This window comes from Nesoenas mayeri, assembly GCF_963082525.1.
Source record: "Nesoenas mayeri genome assembly, chromosome: 3".
Classification (NCBI taxonomy): domain Eukaryota; kingdom Metazoa; phylum Chordata; class Aves; order Columbiformes; family Columbidae; genus Nesoenas; species Nesoenas mayeri.
In genome coordinates this window covers 61063524-61085809 of record NC_137544.1, presented here as the reverse complement: position 1 = coordinate 61085809, position 22286 = coordinate 61063524, and the positions used below count along the sequence as shown (strand labels likewise).

Here is a 22286-nt window from a genome sequence, read left to right as displayed (position 1 = left end):
AGATATTCACTTGTAACTGTAGTAAAATACAGCGCTCACATTCTTTTCAGTGTGGGAGAAACGCATCACAGATACATGTCATGGCTTTCAAAGAAATTGTGTGCTGGCAGATTCTGAATCTGAAGCACTCAAGAAGGTAAAAAAAGCGACTTGCAAAACGTTACTGCATAGCAAGAGAGACTTGCTACTTCAGTAGTACTAGTTAACTCTTCCCTTTTCCCACCAGAGAGACAAAAGGCAGGAAGGAGGCATGCTGGGTTAGGGATACAGATCTGGGTGTCACCACTTCAGCCCCTATGTGGGCAGAAGCCTGCACCCATAAACTGTGTAACAGTGCACACCAATATTCCTCCCTTTTTTCTGCTGCTAGGCCCACCATTCTGCATGTTCTGACACAGAGTGTATATTGCACCAAGGTAGGCATCTGCAGGGGCAAAAGGAACAACTAGTACAGAGCAGTTTCAGAGTGGATAATATATATTCATTAGAACAAGGATATTGCATGCAAGAAAGAAATAAAATACCTAATCTATGCACTTAGAAGTAAAGGACAGTCAAGTAAGTAGACTTAAATATATCAGTCGGGGCCAGGTATAGTAAACATGCAAAAAGGACCACCAGGTTTGTTCCAAAAGTCAGCTATAGCACAACAAACCCTGTAGTACAGAGTTTACACCCAAACATCTGAGAACTACACACCACTGTACTGCTTCACACAAATACAGATATTGGAAGTCACTTTTTTATGGCAGTACTGGCAAGTCATACAATCAACCCAATGACAGGGTAAAGAAATTTGACAGCAACTCCCCTCCAAAAAAGGATCTTCCAGCAGCTACACTTCATAACACACACAGAAGAATGCTAAAGCATTTCTAAAAATGAAAGTTTTCACTGAGTATGGAAAACAATTTCTTTCATGCACTAGTCTAGGGACATTTGGGTGCCTAAACAAATCATACTCCATTATTAGCATTTTACAAAGAGAACATAAAACTAACAAGCTAGAAAGCACCTGTGTACACATAATTCAAAATTACATACCTGCACAGCCCACTCCATGAGCACTAAAGCTCAATACCAAACACAAACTTCCAAATCTACAAGTCATTTATCTGTGAACTCTCATGAGGTGAACTGATTGTTCTGTTGCAGTTTGCGAAAACAGGGACCACCAGTGCACTGACTCTTAATATAACTGTCTCTTATTTAAGCCGGGGAAAAACAAACCAAGTAGAAATGAAAACAACTGACATCTGCCTGCAGGAAGGAGAGAATCAAATACCATCCTAAGGTGAAGATTTCCAGGGCAACAGCTAATTTGTTTGCTAACCGCAGCATTTGGTTATTGCAGCCCCTGTTGCAAGTACTGACGTGTGTGAAACACTAACCTTCATCACTTCAACCTGCAGGTCTTCGTTGAGTGAAGGAGTCACTTTGACGGCATTCAGCATCTGATTAAGCAACTGTTTCTCATCTGAGTCTGTTTCCATGGATACAAACCTCTCATCAGATAGTAGCTTCTGCAGAGAAAAAATGGCAAAGTACAGGTTGAGACAAAATTGCCTCTGCCCAATTCTGTTGTAAACTACTACACCTAAAACTATTAGTGTTTGGTACTATGGTGGCTAGGTTTTCTATGTACAAATTTCAAATTGATCTAATACTACAAAATACAAAACTACAGCAAAAACCAGGAGATCCATGCCACCATATGAGGACAATTAACATCTTTCAAATCACCTGCCATTCTAGTACCACCTTTCCCCATCCCACTTCTCCAGTGTCCAGAAGAAAGCAGACATCAGCAACTGATGTGAGGGAACACAAACCATTCCAAGTAATGCTCTCAGCAAAACCTCTCAACAAATGGGGAGAGGGTGGAACCCTCACACTCCCTGCAAATGCAAAGAACAATGCCAAAAAAACCCCACTCAGTCTGGTATCCTGGCCTCAAACTAGTGCTATCAGATACCCTATCCAGCAGGACACAAGACTCAGCTGTCATCCTGCTTGCTCCAACAGAGCACAAGCACTGTGGAGGTGGCACTTCTGATCACTGACAAGATGTATTTTATGTCATTCAGAAGTTGACTAATCAGGTATGCGACCAAGACACTCAGAGTTAAGGCATTTGTCTTCCCAAATAACCATTGCATGTGATGGAGCCCAGCTTTCCTGGAGATGGCTGAAAACCTGCCTGCCCATGGGAAGGAGTGAATGAATCCCTAATATTCTTGTGCTTGCACATGCAGCTCTGCTTTCCCTATCAAACTCTGTCTTAGACCATGAGTTTTCTCAAATTTACCCTTCCGATTCTCTCCTCCACCCCATTGAGAGGAAGAGAGTAAGTGGCTAGGTAGGGCTGAGCTGACAGCCAGGGATAACCCACAACAACATTTTAAGAATTTCCCACATAGCAGTATAGCAAGTGCTTTAGCACTGTACAGCCTGATGAGACTTAACTCAACTTACAAGGAAAATGATATGTTTTTCTATATAAAGGAGAGTGTTTAGTTTGGTATGAGAGATACAGAGCTCCTGGAGAGAATCCAAGGAAAGGCCACTACGATAGTGAAGGGACTGGAGCTTCCCATGAGGAAAGGCTGACAAAGCTGGGACTGTTTACCTTCGAGAAAAGGTTTGTAGTGGGGGGTCTCATCACTGTAACTGAAGGGAAGCTACAAAGTGAACCAAGCTGGGCTGTTTTCAGTGGTGCCCACCAACAGGACAAGAAGGAATGGGCACAAACTGAAACATAGGAGGTCCCTTCTGAACAGCAGGAAACACTTTAATGTGAAGGTGACTGAGCACTGGCACAGGTTGCCCAGGGAGGTTGTGGAAATATTCAAAGCCATCTGGATATGGTTCTGGGCAACCTCCTCCAGGTGACCCTAGTTGAGCAGGAGGGCTGGACCAGATGGTTTCCTGAGGTATCTCCTAATCTTCACTATCCTGTGACCTACTTTTGGTAGATGAAAGTTGTACTTCATCTCATTTTTGTCTTTTAGCCTATTTTTTAACCTATCTCCCTAACATCAGTTGCATGGTGTGCTGTTATGTCCTTCATAAAACTTCACATAGCATAAATGCAGATGAAGGACTATATTTTTGCCTGGACTACTTTATTAGGCTTCTAGATAGGAGGTAACACTCTCATTTAAGGTGCCATGCTGCAAATACACAGCTTGGCAATTCCAGTTCCTACAGAACTCAAGCATATGTGCAGCAAGTTAGAAGAGTAAAAAAATAAAATTTATCTTCACCGAGTGTTCTCAAGGAAGTTATACTACAGTGGATAGGGAGACATTCATAATTCCTCCACTAACCTTAGTCAATCATCACTCTACAGAGTTCTTCTAACAGGCATACCTGCACTGGTACAAGAGCAGACATATATTCAAATCCCACTAGTCTACTGTTGCTTTAATTTTAAAAGCAACCCCCTCTCCCTCTCCTACTCGTCCTCCCACTGCTCATATATCTGAAACACAGGGCACAGGACCTCTGAGTGGGACCAGAGGACTATGCTGCAAGAAAGCGACATGTGTCTTCTGGCAGAGCCCAATAATTAGAGTGACCCTTCAGAAAGTATCTTTTTTCCTTAGCTAGAGCCTCCCACAGCTATGTCACATCCTGGGACAGGGCACTGTCTAAACAAATGCCTGACACATCCTATGCTGAATTAAGTGAATTTGAATGACCACTTACATCCTTATACTCCCAAAACAGCTTCATGCTTGCCCTTGGAGGGAGAAATTTCTTTTTAGAAAATGGTGGTATGCATTTTACACCCCAGCAGCGTACCAGCTTTTTCCACAACTATCACTCCCCTAGTGGTAAGTATTTACTGATACTCATTTGTCGAACTAAAAGAAAGCTAAACTGATCTAGTTTTTATACTGTCAAACCCAAGAGTCATTTTGTTGCTTATGCTGCAGTGCTGTTTCCTTTCGCAATTTCTTAAACTTTCAAATCAGATGCTACTCCTACTGTTTTCAGTGTACAAAAAAGCATGGAAAGTGCCCACACATAGAGAACACAGCTCCCAGATCCTTTGTTAGCCTCTCAATCTTTCAAGCACTGCAGTCCTCTCTTCTAATTAAATAAAACAGAAAAAAGTTGACTTAGATTTGTTTCCAAGACATTTAGAAGTGGCAAGGCTTACTGAGCGTAGCACAAGGCCATAAAAGGAAGAGTACATCTCCATTTCAGCACAGAAAGCCAGGAACTTCCACCTATCTGCAGAACATTTTTAGCTTCTGTGGAATCACTGGCCTTTACTTGCATCCTAACTTCTGAACACTGTTACAGAAACACAAACATTATTGTTAGGTCCACCTGACTACATACACTTTTCCTGCAGTATTTTTCAAAAGAAAAGCCTAGATTTCCATGACACCCACTACCCACTAACACACTCACTCAAAAGCCATACCTGCATCCCTGCTAGAGCCTGTTGGGCCAGTTTCATGCTCTTCGATTCCAAAGCCAGTTGGAGAGGAAGGAGACACTTCTCCCTGCAGAAAATTAAAAACAGTAAAAATGAGAGGGAACAATGGAACTGAAACTGGTATTCAAAGGAGGAACATTCCAGAAGGGCCGTATCGTTTTCAGTAAGATAATGCATACAGGAATCAAGGAGAATTTCACAACTCAGGGAAGAACATTTACCCTCTAAAGAGAGCTGGCATATTTCTTCACAGACTGTTAAGAACAGTCTTTTAATTCAAATTTCACAAAATATTTCCCAACTGTTAGCCCTCTGTGTGCATACATGAATGTGCAACGCATAATGAAGGGATTCACACATCAGTAGTGGTCCTTCAACTCAGCATGATGGGCATTACACTTCAGTTACCTTCTGTTTAATACTCAAATTGCTAGAAAAGTAGTTTCATAATTCACTTTCTGTTAGTCAAGTTTTGATCTATGGTCTCCTTTACAGTACAGTATGCCCTGTCATTTTAGCTCCCTCCAATTATAAATGCTGTAGACAAAAGCAAATGTACACCTGTACATGTAGCATGTACAACTACTATGACTAAGCTGCACTTTGATTACAGAATAACACCTTTTTAAAAATATTAAAATAACTAACTAACTAGGATAATATTTTAGATGCTTTCAACTCAGTGCTCACATACTGAATTTTTCTAATTTGGTGACCAAACCAAAGAGTGTCTGGAGCTATGACTTCCCACTTCACTCCTTGTTCCTTATCAGAGGAGGGCTGCAGCATCTGAGGAGCACCTAGTAACCACAAGCCCTTTAACCAAATCCTGCTAGTTGGCAAGGAACCCATTCCTGATCAGAGATACTCAGCTGATGTCCAACTACAGTGCCCCTAGAGGTTTGCAACACTTCATTAGGTCACATATCATAAGAGGCTCTTAGCTCTTCATACAGAGTCTATTTTTGCATTTGTATAGACACACTTGCTTCTGGCAAACCATTCTGTGCCAGCCCTTAAGAGTATTAGTTCTCTAGCTATCTGCATTGTACCCCAAGGAGCCCTTTCAGAATTGTATTAATTTCCTCCCCATGGAAACAAGTATGTGCAAGGTAAGAAGGAACAACCAGTTGAGTCTTTTCTTACCCCACTGGAAACCAAAAAGCCCTGACTTGTTCCATTTGAACTATTCTTCTTTATCAAGTCTCAATGCACTCAAACAAACATACAAACCCCCTGTCTTTTCAAAGTAGAGTCAAAGATGTTTAATTTCTAAATATACCAAAATGAAGAGTTTTTCCTCTTTAGCCCCTGTGAACTGCCTTTTACCTGAATTCACTTAGTTTCAGTTGACTAACTCTCCTACAATTTTAAAGGTTCAAGTTCTGACATGAATGAAACACATGCAGTAGGCCAGTGTGCACAGTCTGCTCCTCTTGCACATCCTCCCTGCAGTAACTAGCTAAAGAGAAGCCCCGGGTTAGAGCAATAGTGATTACCAGAGTTTCAGATGCACTGTCAATGCTACCTGAAGTCATGCTTCATCATAGTTTGCCCCTAACCTGCCAACCTCCCCCCAAAACTGGCAGCCTACAACCTGAACTTGCTGTTAAAAAAATTTAAATGTAAATTACCAAACACTGACCATCCCAGCTTTGGGGAACCTGGCTTGTACTCCTTCAGTGGATCCTGCTTGCAGAGAAGACTGAATATCCACTCTGAAAAGTTAACTCTGTTTTGGGTGCGTTCAGTTGGTATTCCCTTCTCTCCACCTTTCCCAAAAAAGCACAAATCACAAGCTAACCCAAGGGGCACAATTCTGCTATTTACTCTTTGAAATGCAACCCCTTCCTTTAATGATAAAGAGTTGAGAGTCACAAGCTCAGGTAAGCAATCCAGCAAGCTTCTGTACTTGGCAAAGACCTCTTGAGAATCTGCAGTTCTTTTCATATTTCCAGATTTGCAAAAGGCCGTTTGGCATAACACCACAAGGAGCTTTTTAAAAGAGGCATGAATTATACAGATTTCTAAAAAGCTAGAAGATGACTACATGTGTGTCTTGAAATAGGTTTCTAACTAAAAGCTAACCATTTGCTTCACTTAGGATATTCTGAGAAACAAGCAGGCACAAAGCCCGGTTTTCTCAGAAGCTCCTTTCTTGAATGTTTCTGGAATCAATTTAACTAAAAGGACTCTTAACACCTGCAAGTTTAGCAGCCAAAACAGCTTGAATTACAGAAATCTAGGAAATATTTCCTCATAAAGTGTCATATGATCCAGATCTACAGAAACTGCCAAAACATTGACTCCCAGGTTCAGACACTAATCCTCTAGCCAGTACAGAGCTGGCTACTCCCTGTCTATTTACTGCCAGCTTTGCCTGAACCTGGGAACATTTGTAGCATGCAGGTAATTTTGACAGGACTTTGAAGTTTAGAGATGTGTCACAGCAATTCATCTCTAACCCACAAAGCACCTTTAAGTGCTAACTTTTACGCTGTGACTTCGACACACTCTCTCTTTTAAAATAAGTTGTCATTATCACCCTCTGTGAGAGAACTCACATTTGAAATTAGTAGATCAACAGGTGCCAAAACAAGGTACCTGTGCATTAACTGGTAGTCAGTCAGTCAGGCACACACAGGAGAAAAAGAAGGGAAAAAAAAAAAAAAAAAAAAAAAAATCACAATAGCTTATAGTACTAACTGCAGGGATGCTAAAAGCTGATGTTTATTTGGACCTGAACCTCTTCAGGGCAGAACATCATGTTTCTTTTAGACTTTCTACAGTTCACTGCAACAGCATGTAAAAGTTTGGGGTATTATTAATACACAACAAATTTCTTCTCACATTGAAGTGGATGGAGACAGGGAGGAGAGGGGAAAGAGAAGGCAGTCAGAAGTCACTGGACTGGATCCAGTTCAGTTTCATTATCATGAAGACAGGTGGGAGCTCCTATGGCTTACATGTAGCTACTCTGCACATCAGTATGTTGCCTACCATCTGTCATCACATACTGTAATGAGCAGAAAACAACAAGAGCTGTTTCTTGAGATATCTCCCAAAATGAAGAGCAAACAATGACAATCAGGAGGATGGAAATCAGGACAGACTCAATTAGCTGAACTTCCCATCCTTGCTTAAAATGTTTAAGTGAAAACCTAATTAAGGCTGCTGCAGCCTGCGCTCCCACTGTATTCTTGGAGAAAATGAATTGCCATTGTGTCATTTCCTGTTCTTGTTACACCCTCAGTCAATTAAATCTTTAGCATTTCCATGCTACAGCTATAAAACACCTGCAGAGATACCTCACAATGCTGATTAGCCTGAGCATCTTCCACACTTCAGTTCAACCTGCTATTTAAATGCATCATCTGCTAGTGTGAGAACACAGGACACAGCAGATAATCCTCAGGCAGAATGGGAGAGGATGATGTAAACTAACACAACTGGTCCCTGCTAAGGTCTGCCACTTAAGAACTGGGTTAAATAAGGCTGCACAAGAGATAATGCAGACCAGAATTTGGTCTTGGAGTGTAATAAAGAAAGGGTTTGAGGTTTCCTCTAATACCTTAGTCCTTTTACATTTTTGAGTGGTCTCACAACATGGGATCTCATTGCTTACTCCACTCTCTGCAGTTCCACTGTCAAGTCACAGTTCATCCATGTGATGCTCTCAGAATAAACTGGTACACAACAATAAACTTCAAAACAAGTTGAAGAATGTTTTCCATTTACGTTACTGTACAGAAACTAGTTTCACACTCGAACTCTTATACTTCCATACTGATCCATGCAGGTGGGGACACACATACAAATACAGTTTTAGGCACACATACCAATTTAACCCTGCATGACACAAGTCAAGTACAGCACAAAGTGGGCATGAAAGGAAGGGAGCACCTTTGACTTAGAAGAGAGGAAGCTGCCAAAAGCTTTGGGATAAGGTATGCTGGGCATTGACAGATGAAACAAAGCAATGAAAGCAGAATCTAGAGGGAAGAAAGAAGTTGTGACGGTGTAAAGAAGAAATGGTAGTGAAGAAAACGGATGTGTTCAGATACAAGTACTGTACTATGCTGAAATCCATGCTAATTGCATTGTTTGCATATATCCATATAGCAGTGCTCTCAAAAGACAGCTCAGTTTAAAAATCAAACCAAAGGAACCACCTTCCCAAAGAGGAAGAAGCAGGGAGGGCAGGGGGGGAAGAGAAAGAACAGAGAGGTGCCAATAACAGATCCTGGCTGTAGTGTTCTTTACCTGACAGCACAAGAGAGTCTGGAAGAACTATTTTAATGCACAGAAAGTAACTGCAGAATTATGAAACAGCTTTCTTAGTCACAGTGTTTCCATTAAAATCTGGTATAACACAAATATTGAACGAGTATAACACGATGGAATTCTCCTCCCTTCAAAACAAATAGTGCCAACAACCCCCCTGTTCTGACCCAGAAGGCCAATTAAAAATAAACAAACAATATATATATATATATATGTAAATATATATTCTAAGGTCACTAGAAACCAGTAGCCATTTGCACTAACTGGCACTCCGTTAGAGAAAACAGCATTTGTTAAGTGCAGACCTTGTTACGTGCAAAACAGAGTAAGCAGAGAGCGCTAAGGACAAAAATTCAGTCCTGTTCCTACTGAAGTTATGTAGAGTTTTGTCACTAGGCCTCCATGGTATCTTAACTGAATCCCAAGTCACCTGCCCAGGATCAAGCAAAAAGGTCAGGGACAGAACCCAGAATCCAGGACCAGTATCTCCAGGAGCACACGTTGTCCTTCCTGAGCCACCCCACTCCATGACTGTCAGCTTCGTAAGCTGCAGAATGAGTCACAAGAACCTAAATACCCTTTATATTCAGCACACTGGGTTATAACAACCTTTCTAGTCATTGGAGTTTGCCATGGCTTATCAACTTATCTCTTGCCCTGCAGGTCTGTCACAAGGGGTACTATGACAGGTCAGTCAAAACAGACTGCCAAAAAGGTCAGAGCAAGACAGATTACTATTGTAAGTAAGAGATAATAAAAATCTTTCTATCCTCATTGTAGCAGAAAAAGTCTTTAGTGAGAGGAGAATAATGGTTCATTAATTCACTCTCATAATGAAAATTATAATGAAGGTAGGAAATGGCCCAGTCTTAACTCCTTCTTGTTAGTGCCTGGAACACAGTCTCCTGGCCCAGCTTTACCTCCACAATTCTGACTTAGAGAAGGGGGCACTATAAATGACGTATTTGTCACTGCTCTAAAAGTTATTTGCCTTCATGCAAATTGTGATAACCATATTAACTTTCAGAAATGGGATTAAAAGTAGAGATTAAAAATAAGACATCTCTCTGCATTATCTTCCCCCTGAAAATTACATAGCAGAAGCAAAATTCAGAACCTCAAGGCCTTATCAGCATGTAATTTGTATTCCATAGCATAATTCACAGCCCAGTCAAAGAACAGATAAGAATTTGATTCACGGCTGTTGCCATTTTCTGATACGCTGTTTGTTAGGCAGGATAACAGTCATAGCCAGAGTCCGACGTTTTTCAGTCAGAGTAACACTGACAGTTCAGAACTGCTGCTCTGTCTTGCCTGTTTAAAATGAACAAAGTGTCACAGTGTGTAACTCCATTAGCCTCACTCACTCAAGCAGAAAAGTTGGCCCACCATGAGAAAATAAATGGGAAAGACGAATTCTCAAAATTCTGGAGGTACTCCCAGCTGCTACCCTTAAATAAACCAAACAGAAGCAAATAGTGTCCCTCTACAAAAAAACACAAAGTGGTGTGATTTGTGTAAAACAAATTCCAGCAGTGTATATATGAGCACATGTACATAGAAAGTAGAAATATCTGTAACTGTTCTTCTCTTGTGCTAAGCTTAGAGAAAGTTGATAAAAGAACCCACCAACAACTTTATGGTTCACAATGGAAGTACTTAAAACTTGGAGGAGGAACAGGAAATAAATACATCCTTTTCAAGCAAAAGCTCTTCAAGATGAAAGCGGATTTTAAGTGCTTGCTCAGAGTCTAGAGAAATTATTATGACCATCCCACTTATGAAGAGTATTACAGTCAAACTCAGAAGTCTGGAGCTTGCAATGTACAAATATATGGCAAGGTTGGACCAGATGACTACAACAGAGCCCTCCAGCACTAAAATGTCTATCTCTATGCAAATACGAGTTTGTTAATAGTACTTGAGACTTCTTAGAGCAATATAACGAAAGACAAAATCTGAAGCCTTCTAGTTAGAACCATCCTTTTCAAGAACAACAACAATATAAAACCCCAAACAAACAACATAAAAAACACCCCAAAGAAACCCTCTCCCAACAATAAGTTATCTTTATGATGCTGTACCACTGCAAGATAATCATACACTGTTATACAACTTTGATACTACAGCAGTTAGCATTGCAGTTTACAGGTCTTGAAAAACAAACAAAAACAGTTGAGAGACTACCGTCAACTGCGCTGATATAAATTCTGACATGCTTCAGCAGAGGCAAGATTTTACCCCAGTTACTCACAAGCACAGAGACACTTATGTGCATGTTTCCCATGTCAAGAGATTTGCCTCTCGCATAACCAGGTGAGGTTCTACCTTTACTAATAACTTCATAATTTCTGGTTGAAAGCCAGGTCACGTTGGACAAGGCTCTGAGCAACCTGATCTAGTTGAAGATGCCCCTGCTCTTTGTAGGTGGGTTGGACTAGGTCACTTTTGAAGGTCACTTTCAACCCAAACTATTCTATGATTTTTATTTTATTTCCTAATCACTTGAAACTTTGTTTTTGTTTTTTTCTTTTAAACAAAACAAAACCTCTTATTCTTTTTCTCCCCAGACAGTACAAAACTCTTCACTTTTATCCAGTTACAGTGGAAAGACTTCATTTCATATGACTTGAGGTTTAACTCTCTGAATCTGATTCTCTCTCACCTCTGCTGCCAACATCAGCTCTCTCTTGGACTTTCCTCTGGGTCTCCCAGCTAAGTATTTCCTTTTCCCATCCTCTTTGTTTCATGTATTCCCTTCTTCCCTTGACTCCCTTTGCTTTTCAAACCAAGACAGAAAGTAATCACTTCTCCCAATGCTAAAATAAACCTGCCTCTGGAGGGAAGCATAAGAGTTGCTTATCAGAGGACACTTAATGATACAGGAAAAAAGCAAGTGAGGAATAATGCCTAAATGTAAATTTGTACAGTTTGTTAGCTACGACTTTAAGAATTTTTCAACCTAGAATGTTGAATGAGATTGCAATTTAATACTGCTTGGTATTAAAGTGACATAGTGGCATTTATATTTTTTTTTATTTACTTACTTTCCAAGATACATGGATTTGCCATAGCAGCAGAAGTATAGCTCTACTCATGGGAAAGGCAAACATGAACAATTTAATCTTCCACCCAGCCTAATGCAGCCGAGACCAGAAAATTCATACAATCGTAATTAAATAGCTCAGCACAGTCACTCGGCTGGAGAGCACTTCAAGTCATTTGCTTCTTCGCTGTACTCACTAATAACATCTTGATTTCAACACAAAGTTCCTAGATAGGAGCCTGATACTGTTGTCAAGGCAAAACCAAAACAGAACAAAATGCACCTTTGCTTGAGAGAAGAGGAAGAGAGATAACAAAAGATTCTACATAATATTAAAGTGGACACGGCCAAAATAATAATCAAGATGCTTCCAGTCTCCAAAGCTGTAGCGTAATCTGTGACACATTATCATCACTCTCCCTAGAACATCCACTCCAGTAGATTTTCGCCCTTTGCACAAGGTATGACAGCCACTTACTAACTCTGCTCTTAAGGAATTGAATAACACATGTAAACATCACAAGGTCTTAATTATAAAGCAATCTGTATTCTTTAAATTGATTGATTTATTTTTTTTATTTTATTGATTATCATTTGAAACACATAATGAAGATGAGGTGAGGAGCAGAGTATCCATGGCTAGTGTACACCTCCTGGCCTGAATTAGAGCACACACTGGACTTGGCTCAGCCTACAATTTTGAAAGCTTATCAAGCTGTTCCACAAAACCTCTTTTCCCTATATTGGGTAAGCCTGGAAGGGAAGCTGAGGGTTTTTCCAGTGGAAACATTTTTGTTTCAAAATTTCAGTACACTGAGAAGAACAAGTAAAGCATCTTACGAGAACTGAATTTCCATCAGAAGAAGTTTTACAATGCTGAAACAGAGTAGGATTGAGGAGACAGAAAAGAGGGACAGAGGTACTATAGCACAGACATCTTGCAAATGAACTTATTTTCTCCATTACAGCTGGATGGTCTAGAGTTATTTACAAAACAGTTTGATGAAGAAACAGGAGGATAAGGTATATTTCTGGTTATTACTAGTTACATTTTGAAGGTTAATGCTGCAATCTGGAATTCCGTTCAACTTTCACAGCAGTGTAATGCTAAATCTTGACAGGCCTAAGGGATGGTTGTTAAAAATATCCCTACATTTGCAACGCATTATGTAATTTTATACTCACTGCACCTTAACATAGTCAATTTCTTAAGCAAACAAACACTTAAGGAAACCAAAGGCAGTCTATTTCCTGCAGCTTAGTTACTTTCCACAGAACATAAATAAAAGAACTGTGAGAAAAGACTTATTATTCCCACTCACCCCTTCATTTCCAAAACAAAGAAAAGTCATGACTTGCACAGCATCACACAAAGACCAGAGCAGAGTCAAGCCTCATTTAGTAGGAAAAGAGTCCTCCCTGTTTCAGTGTCACTTTTCTTCCATTCCCTGGTTTCCCCGCCCAACCATATTTTATTCTCTACAGCAATTATCAACAGCCTCCTGATGTTCTCACTTTCTTCTCCTTTGCAAGCACTAAAACCGATCAGATGTTTAAAACAAACACACACACAGCTACCCCACTATCATCCTTAGACTCTTGGGGCAAGATTGTAGTTGCATTTGTTGTCAGAAATTAGACAAACACTCAAAATTAAGGCTGTTCTCATTTTTTATTGGTGCTATTCCTGTACTGAATTAATTGCCTACATTGCACAGTAACTGTATGTTGGGGGTTAACCTCAAAAGGCAGCTCAGCCTCACCCAGCTGCTCCGCACTCCCGATCTACCAGCTTCTATGAATAAAATCAACTCTAGCCCAGCCAAAACCAATATACAGGGGGCTTTTCTCACAAATCTAGAATTGAGTTTCAGAAGAATCTGTAAAAGGCACAACAACCCAAAGCACTGGTGAATATTAAGGTTCGCAACTACAAAGAATGTCAGGAGGGGTAGAAAGTTAGTTTCAGAAACAGCAAGCACTGCCTTAAAAAAACCCAGCCAACCAACAAAATAACAACAACAAAACCCAACCAAACAAAACCAACCAAACAAACCCCAACAACAACAAAATCCAAAACAAACCCCCAAACCAAAAAAGCAAACACAAACCAAACCAAAAATGCCAAACAAACACCAAAAAATCCATTAAAAAAGAGTGACAGAAATAATATTTCAGAAACCATGCACCTTTTCCCATGACAGTATCAATCCTTCTTCGATACCTTCAAGAGCCATAGCCTCAGCTGACAGGTTTTTAGGGACTCCTAGATCTAGAGGCCTTCCAACACTTTGGGAATATTTTCTTGGCAGCAAGAGTTCAGACATGCATGATGGAAACTGGCCCTATACACCCCTTTCCTCACCAACACTGCTGTCTTTGGGGCCCCAGAGCAGATGCGAAGCTCTTGCTGACATAAAAATACCCACCCATCAGACAGAAATAGGGCCAGTTACATACACCAGATTAAACATGCAGATTGATCCAAATACTGTATTAGACAGTGCCACCCTGCCTTTCTAAACATCAATCACCTCCCCTCACCCATCCTCCAATAACAGAACTAGGAATGCAACATTTTGAATCAAGACAAGAGCATGTACACCATTCAAAACACCAAACGGGCTACGTAAATGCCCCCCAAAAGTCTGGATGCAGTCTGTAAACTGCCAGCAGAGTAGATGCAGCTCAGCAGTCCACACTGCCACTATAATCTCTTCTTGGCCGGGTGCCAGCCAGGGAACTCATCATCCACTTACTGAATGCCAGATAGCCACTGTGTAATGGTTGAGCAGCATGAGTCACATACCCAGCAGTCAGGTTCAGGAGGAAAGCACAGGAGTGCTTAATGCCAGGTGGCTGTGGCAGCACAAGCAGGAAGCAAAGTGCATTAAAAATAAGAAAAATCTAGTAGAGAGGTGTATGCTAAAAACACCACCCCAAAAAAACTCAGAGACACTCATTCCTCCCTCCCTGCTCCTTTCTTCTCGTCGGGGGATCTGATGAATATAGAGATAGATAGATAGATAGATAGATAGATAGATAGATAGATAGATAGATAGATAACCTTCCCTATCCACTCCCAGTGGAAAGAAACTAACAAATTATGAACAAAATTAAGCAGATGGGAGAAGAAAGAAATCAGGAAATCACAAATATTTCTTCACAATGGAGAAGTCAAAATGCATTCCAAGCCTCAAGACTATTTAAGTGAATTATCTGCAAAGTTAAGTGGACTGGAAGTCTCCATGGCATTGGATGTTTGGTGATGATCACATTGCACTTAGTGCTTTTATTATTTGTTGAGCACAAGCTAAAATGTGTGAGCATGTTGTTTTATTTAAGAGTTTGTAAGCTGTATCTACTTCCCAAGCAGTAGGTCAGATGCAAAGTTAGAGATGAAAAAACAAATGGCAGAGTAGAACCAACTTCATCCCCAAATTCCCATGATTATAGGAGAAAAAAAATGTTAGGAGGACAGATATTTTGGAGTTCAGCTAAATTTAAGGCTAAATTTAAGGCTGTTCCTGACTGCTCTTCATCGCACTGCACTCCTGAAGTTAACAAACTGCCCTCAAAAACCAGCACCAAGATGAATAGTACTGGAACACAAACAGGGGAGACAGAACTGGACATAAACTAGTTATTATTGAGGATCCTGCTCACCACTGACTTCTGACTCTCCAGCTCTAATCCCTGGAAATACTGGTTATATTTTGAAAGGCCGATGTGAAATACCAGAGAGATGAAAGCTTTTGCAGTGATGAACACAAGACCTCCCACCAACACAAAAAGGAAGGCTTGAGCCTGTGCCCCCAACTTGATTTCAATTACTTTCTGCAACTTTTAGGTACAGAGATGTGCTATGTACAGATATGCTGAACAGATAAGCAAACATTTGGAAAGCCCTTCTGGCTCTTCCTTTAAGAAGGGATGTAAATTACATACATTATTACGCCAGAACACTTCACTCATCAGCATGTCTCGTGGCCATTACTTTAAAGTCCACAGGGGAAACTTTAAGCTGGCATGAAGAGCAATTTAAACTAGTCAGAGTCTTGCATATGCATCTTCTGCACTCAGCCACATTTCTCTGAGAGTAAAGAGACAATAGCCACATAAGCTCCACAGAACAGCTCAGACTCAAATCTGCAGTGATGCTCCTGCTATACTGACAAAAGAGGAAAAAACATATCTTGTCATTGTTCTGCTCAGAAGAAAAGTAGTAACAGGATAGTAGAGAGACCTGGAAATTACAGGAAATCTCTTGGAACTATGAGAAAGCCTCTTTAGGACAATAAAAACATAAATCCTAATGAAGAATAGTAGGGACGCAGTAAGAAATTCTGTATAAAAGATTCCAGGTTCCAGTAAGGACAGAAACACCAAAACACAACAGCTAAACTACCCACCAAACCACAGCCTCCCTCAAAAATCCAAACCTACCTCCTTCTTTTCAGCACCATGCTGACAGAAAGCCACTAAGTTCTAAATGGCCTATGAGGCATGACTTAATTGCATAAAGCATTCCAAGAAACTCCGGTATACCAAAGTTTTTTCAAAACACCGTGATTGACAAGTGCTTCCCGGCCTCCTATTTTATTCTCTGCTATGTATATAATCCTCATGAATATTAAACCGCTCTGATCAAACATTCTCTTTCAAGGCTCATTTTTTTGTGTCTGTTCAGTTGCCTTTTATGGATCACATTTCAGCCTCTAAAACCACAATGGAGAAACTGGCCAGGAATTAGCCAAGAAGAGAGAGTTGCTCAGTGTAGGTGGTTGGCCCTAGGGCAGAATTTGTCAACTTGAAAATACTGAATTGAATGCAGCTCAACTTAGTAGCAAACAATTGTTTGCTAGCAGACAACATTAAGCTCTTTCTAGCTATTTTCCATGTGATCAGTTCACCAATTAAAACATCAGCACATCAATTCCTTTTATCTAATTCATTATTTATAAGTCATCCATTCAGCCTCCTCAAGCACTTAGCATATATCTAATCTTCACAACACCTGTTCAGAGACAAACATCATACTAGGGGAAGCAACAATGGACCAGTTACCAATGGGTTACATGATTCTCCCTTCTCAAGAATTCACAGGACATCTATGGCAAAGCCTTCAACTGGCTTAAGGTCATTTCCATCTTGGTTCACTTTAATCTTCTTTACTATTTCATACCCCTCCTCAGTAGTCTAATCACAAGTTAAAGTACTGAAAAAGCACACACATACTCCTATCTCAAGGCACAGCTGGCAGAACTCTGTAGGGAAGTCTGTATTTGCTGGAGATTTGTATTTCTTTAGAAAGTGAGGCATTTAACTAATGTCCCCCACTAGAATCAATATCACAGAATCACACAATATGCTAGGTCATCAGCTGGGATTTGCATTCATTTAACTAACTGAAGATATACTCAACAGATCTCTATCAAACTAAAGAATAACATTCCAGGCTGAGTGTCCGGTCACTGCACTCCCAGGTGCTCTCAAACATACCAGGCACTTGCTATCTAAGCACTTACCAGATAAGTGCTGGAAACAGCTCCTAGATAAATGCCGCAGCTGAACCACCCAACTAATAGCACAGACTTGAGGAAACTACCATGTAGCCTGCCTGGTGCTCAGTAACAGAACCCCAACACAAGAGAGGATACTATGACTAGCTCAGGAACAAGCCAGAACATAGGATTAATCTACCCCAACACTATGGTGAAGATAAGTATGTGACTGGTACAACACACATAACAATGCCTGAACTCAACTAGTCATAGTCTGAGGAAATGAAAAAAGATAACTTGTCCTCCCCATTCTCACACTAGGATCACTGTCTTAAAATAATACATTATGAAGAACCTCTATTCATCTAGAACCATGTTTTCAAAACCAGCAAATGGCCATTTACTTTTTAAGGGGGAAAAAGGGGAGTATGCAGTTTACAACTTCTCATGAGCAGACTTCATTCTTCAGTTCCAGAATGAAAAGGACCTCAGTAAGGGCATGGCCATCCTGTTAAACAGCAGTAAAAACAGCACAACTTGCTAGTGGAAGCCAGATGCTGCTTCATGGAGAAACAGTAACAATACTGATTGGGGTACCTACTAGATTCCCTAGTTCTGAAACTGAGTCAGTATTTATGTCAACTGGACAGGAGAGATCATAAATCTCTGTTCCCCATTCCTATGCAGTATAGATGTGTCCCAGATAAGTCCCCAAACATACTGTAGAGAAATGCTGATATACTTCTGTTTTATCCTGCATATTCTAAGGACACACCAAACTTTCCTACTAAACAAGCTGGAACATTTTCCCCCTCATGAAGAGGTCTTGGAAGAGACCTCACAAATATCTATTTTTCTCCTAAATGATTTGGCACGCTGCCTTTAACACTTCCAGTATGTTACCACTATAGATCTCAGATCAGAGTTGTGGATTAGGGTCACTTGGTAGAAAGACACCACATACCTTCACTCTATCTCCAGTATCACAGAATATTCCAGACCACATCCCCAGGCTCTGCTATTACACCCCAAAAATATTACAACAGAAAGGGTGAATGGCAGATTCAAAGTGGATGAACGGCCAGGGTTTGATGTGTTATAGCAGATGATGCAATCTGCACCTCATCAAGATGAAAGAAGAGAGGGACATGGTCAGGATTGCCCATCCTGCATCCATCTTGTCTGTATTTCTGGTCTTCGCCATTGCTCTGTTTTCAAGGCTATTCTTTTCCAGTGTTAGGAAACAAGCTGTCACGGTGCTGTTCTTTAACAAATACTAAGCAAAGATGAACTTTTTTCTGGTTTGCACATCATGCAGGCAAACTCCAGCCCAAGATGCAGCCTAGTGTGCTGATCTGGAGTCTGGCAGTAGCTTGTTAACAGAGAATGAAGAATAAGCTCAGAGTACAGGTGACAGCAACATCTCCCACACTGTCTGAGGTTGTATGGCAGAACCCTACCAAGGATCCCACAACCAAAGCTTTTATTCAAATTCTCTAGCGCAGCCTTAATTTTGTAAAGCATCCAGTAATACTGAATACATTGTTACCGGCAAATCTAATGTTAAGAGCTTACTTCATCATAGCTAGACCTGTGAAGGTATTAGCTTTGTTTGAAAAGATGAGTATTTACAGTAGGAAAAAACCCAAAAAACTAAACAAATACAACTTTAAGAATATTAGGTGAAGAAAAGAAAAAGGCATATCTATAAAGAGGCAGTAGGCAAGTGAAAAAGGAAGATGTGATAACAGCTGGCTAACTAATTCATACGGAATGAGAACAGTACTTAAAAACAGAGAGACCATACACTGTAAAGATGAAGGGTGATAAACAGGAAGAGAAAAAGCCAGCTTTCTCCAACCACAGTGCCAACAGCAACCATAATCTAAGTCTAATGGAACTACTGGGAATTACTTCTCCAGCTGTTCTCAGCTGCCCAGTCTGTGTCGGAAATGAGTATGTCTGGCACTGGTCATGTCAGACCTATGTTACATCCACTCCCCATTGACTTGAGGCCCCCTGAGGCTGCAGCTGGCAGGTTTTTAGAGCAGCAAAAGAACTGCTCTTATTCCTTCTCTATCTGGTGACTGCTCTGAAATAACTAGCTCTTCAATCCCTAATTTTCCTTGCACAAAGCTGCACCAAGCATACCTGAAAGGAGCAGTGAGGAGTAATGAGGTGATAAAAATACTCTCAAGATAGTAATATTGTGGTAAAAAAGTGTCACCTCTGTCAGCATGTAACAGCAAATATCTAGGACTACAGGACAGGCCAAATTTATGGCAACATTTTTACATACTCTCTTACAAACTCAATCACCTCTAACTAGAGTACTTCTGAATAAGAAGGGATACCTTTGCATCTGATAGACTTCAATTAATTTCTTCAGTGGATTTGTTGAGGTGCTTTCTGAACACATGCAAATTTTTAGCATCCATTACATTCTTATTAAAGTCAAGCCTAACCATTTCACACCTTAACTATAAGCTGTGTGAAATAGCATCCTGTTTTGAACAGTGCACTTGCTAGCTTCTTTTGATGCTTCCTGACCGTTCTGTCAGAAGAGACAGTGAATAATCTTGCCTATTTACTTTCTCCATAGCAATGAGAATCTCCAAAATGAGATCTTAAATAGCTCTAAAACTGAGGGCAGTGCCACCTCCCCCATTTTACAGGTGTACAAATGGAGGCAGGAAGAAGGGAGAAGGCTTACTTAAGATAATCTAGCAGGCTAAAGGAAGAAATAGGCATAGAAACTGTATTATGTTAATTCATACCCAGTGTCCTAGTTGTACCATAATATAACCTTTCAGTTTCGAGAATATTTATTTTCAGTAAACAAAAACTGATCTGGATTTAAAAGAAAACAAACACAGTGAAAAGCATCATCACTTGTACTGAATGCTGTAATTCAGAAGGAAAACTCTCCAGATCATAAAACAGCCCTCCTTTCTAACCAAGTGTCACCATTATACATACTCACGCTCATTTTAACACATTTCCTCACATTTTATTCATGGCTAGAGGCCAAAAGCTCATCAGCAAATTATGCACTACTACCAACCCAGATATGTATATCTACAAACTAAAGAAATCACATAGACTCATCCCTCTCCTCTGTCTACCACATTTTTAATTCAAAATTTTACTCCAATTTTAGTAACACAGCTCCACAGATTCAACATTAAATCTTCTTACCTTAGCTGGTATGGAGGTATCTTGATAGCAGCATCAGGAGAATCCAACGTTTCTGTAGAACCAAAGGAAAAAATTGGGCTTTTAAAAGAAACTTTTGAGTTCAATCATAGTAATACATTTGGCTACAATCTCTGAACCAACAATCCTAAAGTTTATACCTACTCCAGCTGGCAGAACAACAATCACTGCTGCTCTGAGTCTTCAAAGATTTACATGAATCAGGACACTATGTGCCCAATGAGAAGGCACCGGGTACCATCTTCTCCTCAGTGAACTCCCTTTCAACATATCAGCACTTCAGCAGCACATATACCAAAACTGGAACAGTACAGATGGTATTAGTATGGCTGCTGTGCAAGGATAACACAAAATGAAGCAACCCAGGGAACATCAAGCTGAAAGGGCAGTAATGATACAGCAACAGGTATGAACTACCAGAGATTGCTGTAACTATGTATGGGTGAAAAACAAAAATTTAAAGCAATTTTGAGTACCACAGTTATGCTGATGTAAGTTAAGGGTCTTGTTGACTAATGCTCCAGGCAGTTAGTATCAAAAGCACTTTAAGCCTCAGTCAACCTCTGAAAATGGGTGGATGCTCATATTCCCTTAAAAGAACATCTCATTGATCATTATTTCCATTATATAGCAAGGATAAAAGAGCTTACAGAGTCCAGTAGAAAAAAAAATTAAAAAATAAAAAATCCAGCTTTTAAAATAGGTGCCTGAACGTGAGCCAGCAGTGAAAACTGCACTGGACATTTTTTTACAAAGATTCAGGAAGGGAATGAGGATTTTCAGAGAAAAGACACACACACACGCCCAACATACACAGAAACTGACAGCCACTGATACCCATATCTGCCTCTCAAGACCCACGAAGCAGACCCAGAAGGCGGCGGGGGACGCGGATGCTCCGGGACCGCAGCCCCTCCAGCAGCGCGGAGCTCCGGGCATTTCCAACCGCCCGAGGCGCTCCGGTCCCTCCCCGCCCGCTGGAGGCTCAGCGGCCAGCGCGGAACAAGTTTGTTGAGGTCCCCCTGCCCCCGTCGTTATCAAACCTCCCCGCCGGCGGCTCCTACCCCGCACCGCTAAGGGCACTGGGATGGCCGGGCCGTGCTCTGCCCCACTCCCCGCCAGCAGCCCGGCCGCGGCAGGGTCAGCCCGCTGCCTGCGCCCCCCGCCCCTTACCGATGGCCCAGGTGCAGCTCTCCTTGATGGCCCTGTGCTTGCTCCCCGACGCCTCCTTCTGCAGCTTTCGCAGGATTTCTTCCATCTTGCCTCCCCCGGGATCCTCGCGTAGCCGCGGGGGCAGCGGGGCAGATGCCGAGGAGCAGAGGGCGGTGCGGGCGGCAGAATGGAGCCGGGGCTGCCCCCGCCGCGGCCGTGCCTACGCGGGGACGGAGCGCGGCACCCCGCTGCCGCCCCGCCGCGGCTGATGAATCACGCCGAGTTCCATGGCGGGGACACGTCAGTTGTTGCCGCTGCAGAGTCCCTCCTCTGCCTCCTCCTCTGCTCCCCCGCGGTGGCGCAGCCAGGCTGGGGCCGAGCCTGGCCCCGCCCGCCGCGGGCACAGCCCGGCGGCCACGGCTTCTCTCAGCCCCGGGGACGCAGGGCGTCCCTTCCCGGCGCCGCGGGGAGAGGCAGCGGCTGCCGCGCCTGGGGAGCGGAGCGGTGAACGGCGCCGCCAGACCCGGCCCCTGCGGCGGTAGGAGCCGCCCCCGGGGGAGAAACACGGCAAGGGCGGGCTGCGGCCTGTCCGGTTGCCATGGCGACGGGCGGGCGGGGGGCGCCGGCAGAC

At 41.8% G+C, this 22286-nt stretch overlaps 1 protein-coding gene across 1 annotated transcript in view; it reads right to left on the bottom strand.

Annotated features, from left to right (window-relative positions):
• ARFGEF3 (ARFGEF family member 3) overlaps nt 1–21761 on the bottom strand; it is a gene marked incomplete at both ends in the record, with an annotated part of 83879 nt that extends 62118 nt beyond the window's left edge. Inside the window, 4 exons of the mRNA XM_080342427.1 lie at nt 1392–1523; nt 4439–4520; nt 20486–20537; nt 21677–21761. Coding sequence (XP_080198553.1) covers nt 1392–1523; nt 4439–4520; nt 20486–20537; nt 21677–21761 — 351 coding nt within the window. The remainder of the gene's footprint in view (nt 1–1391; nt 1524–4438; nt 4521–20485; nt 20538–21676) is intronic.
• Between the last annotated feature and the right edge of the window lie 525 nt (nt 21762–22286).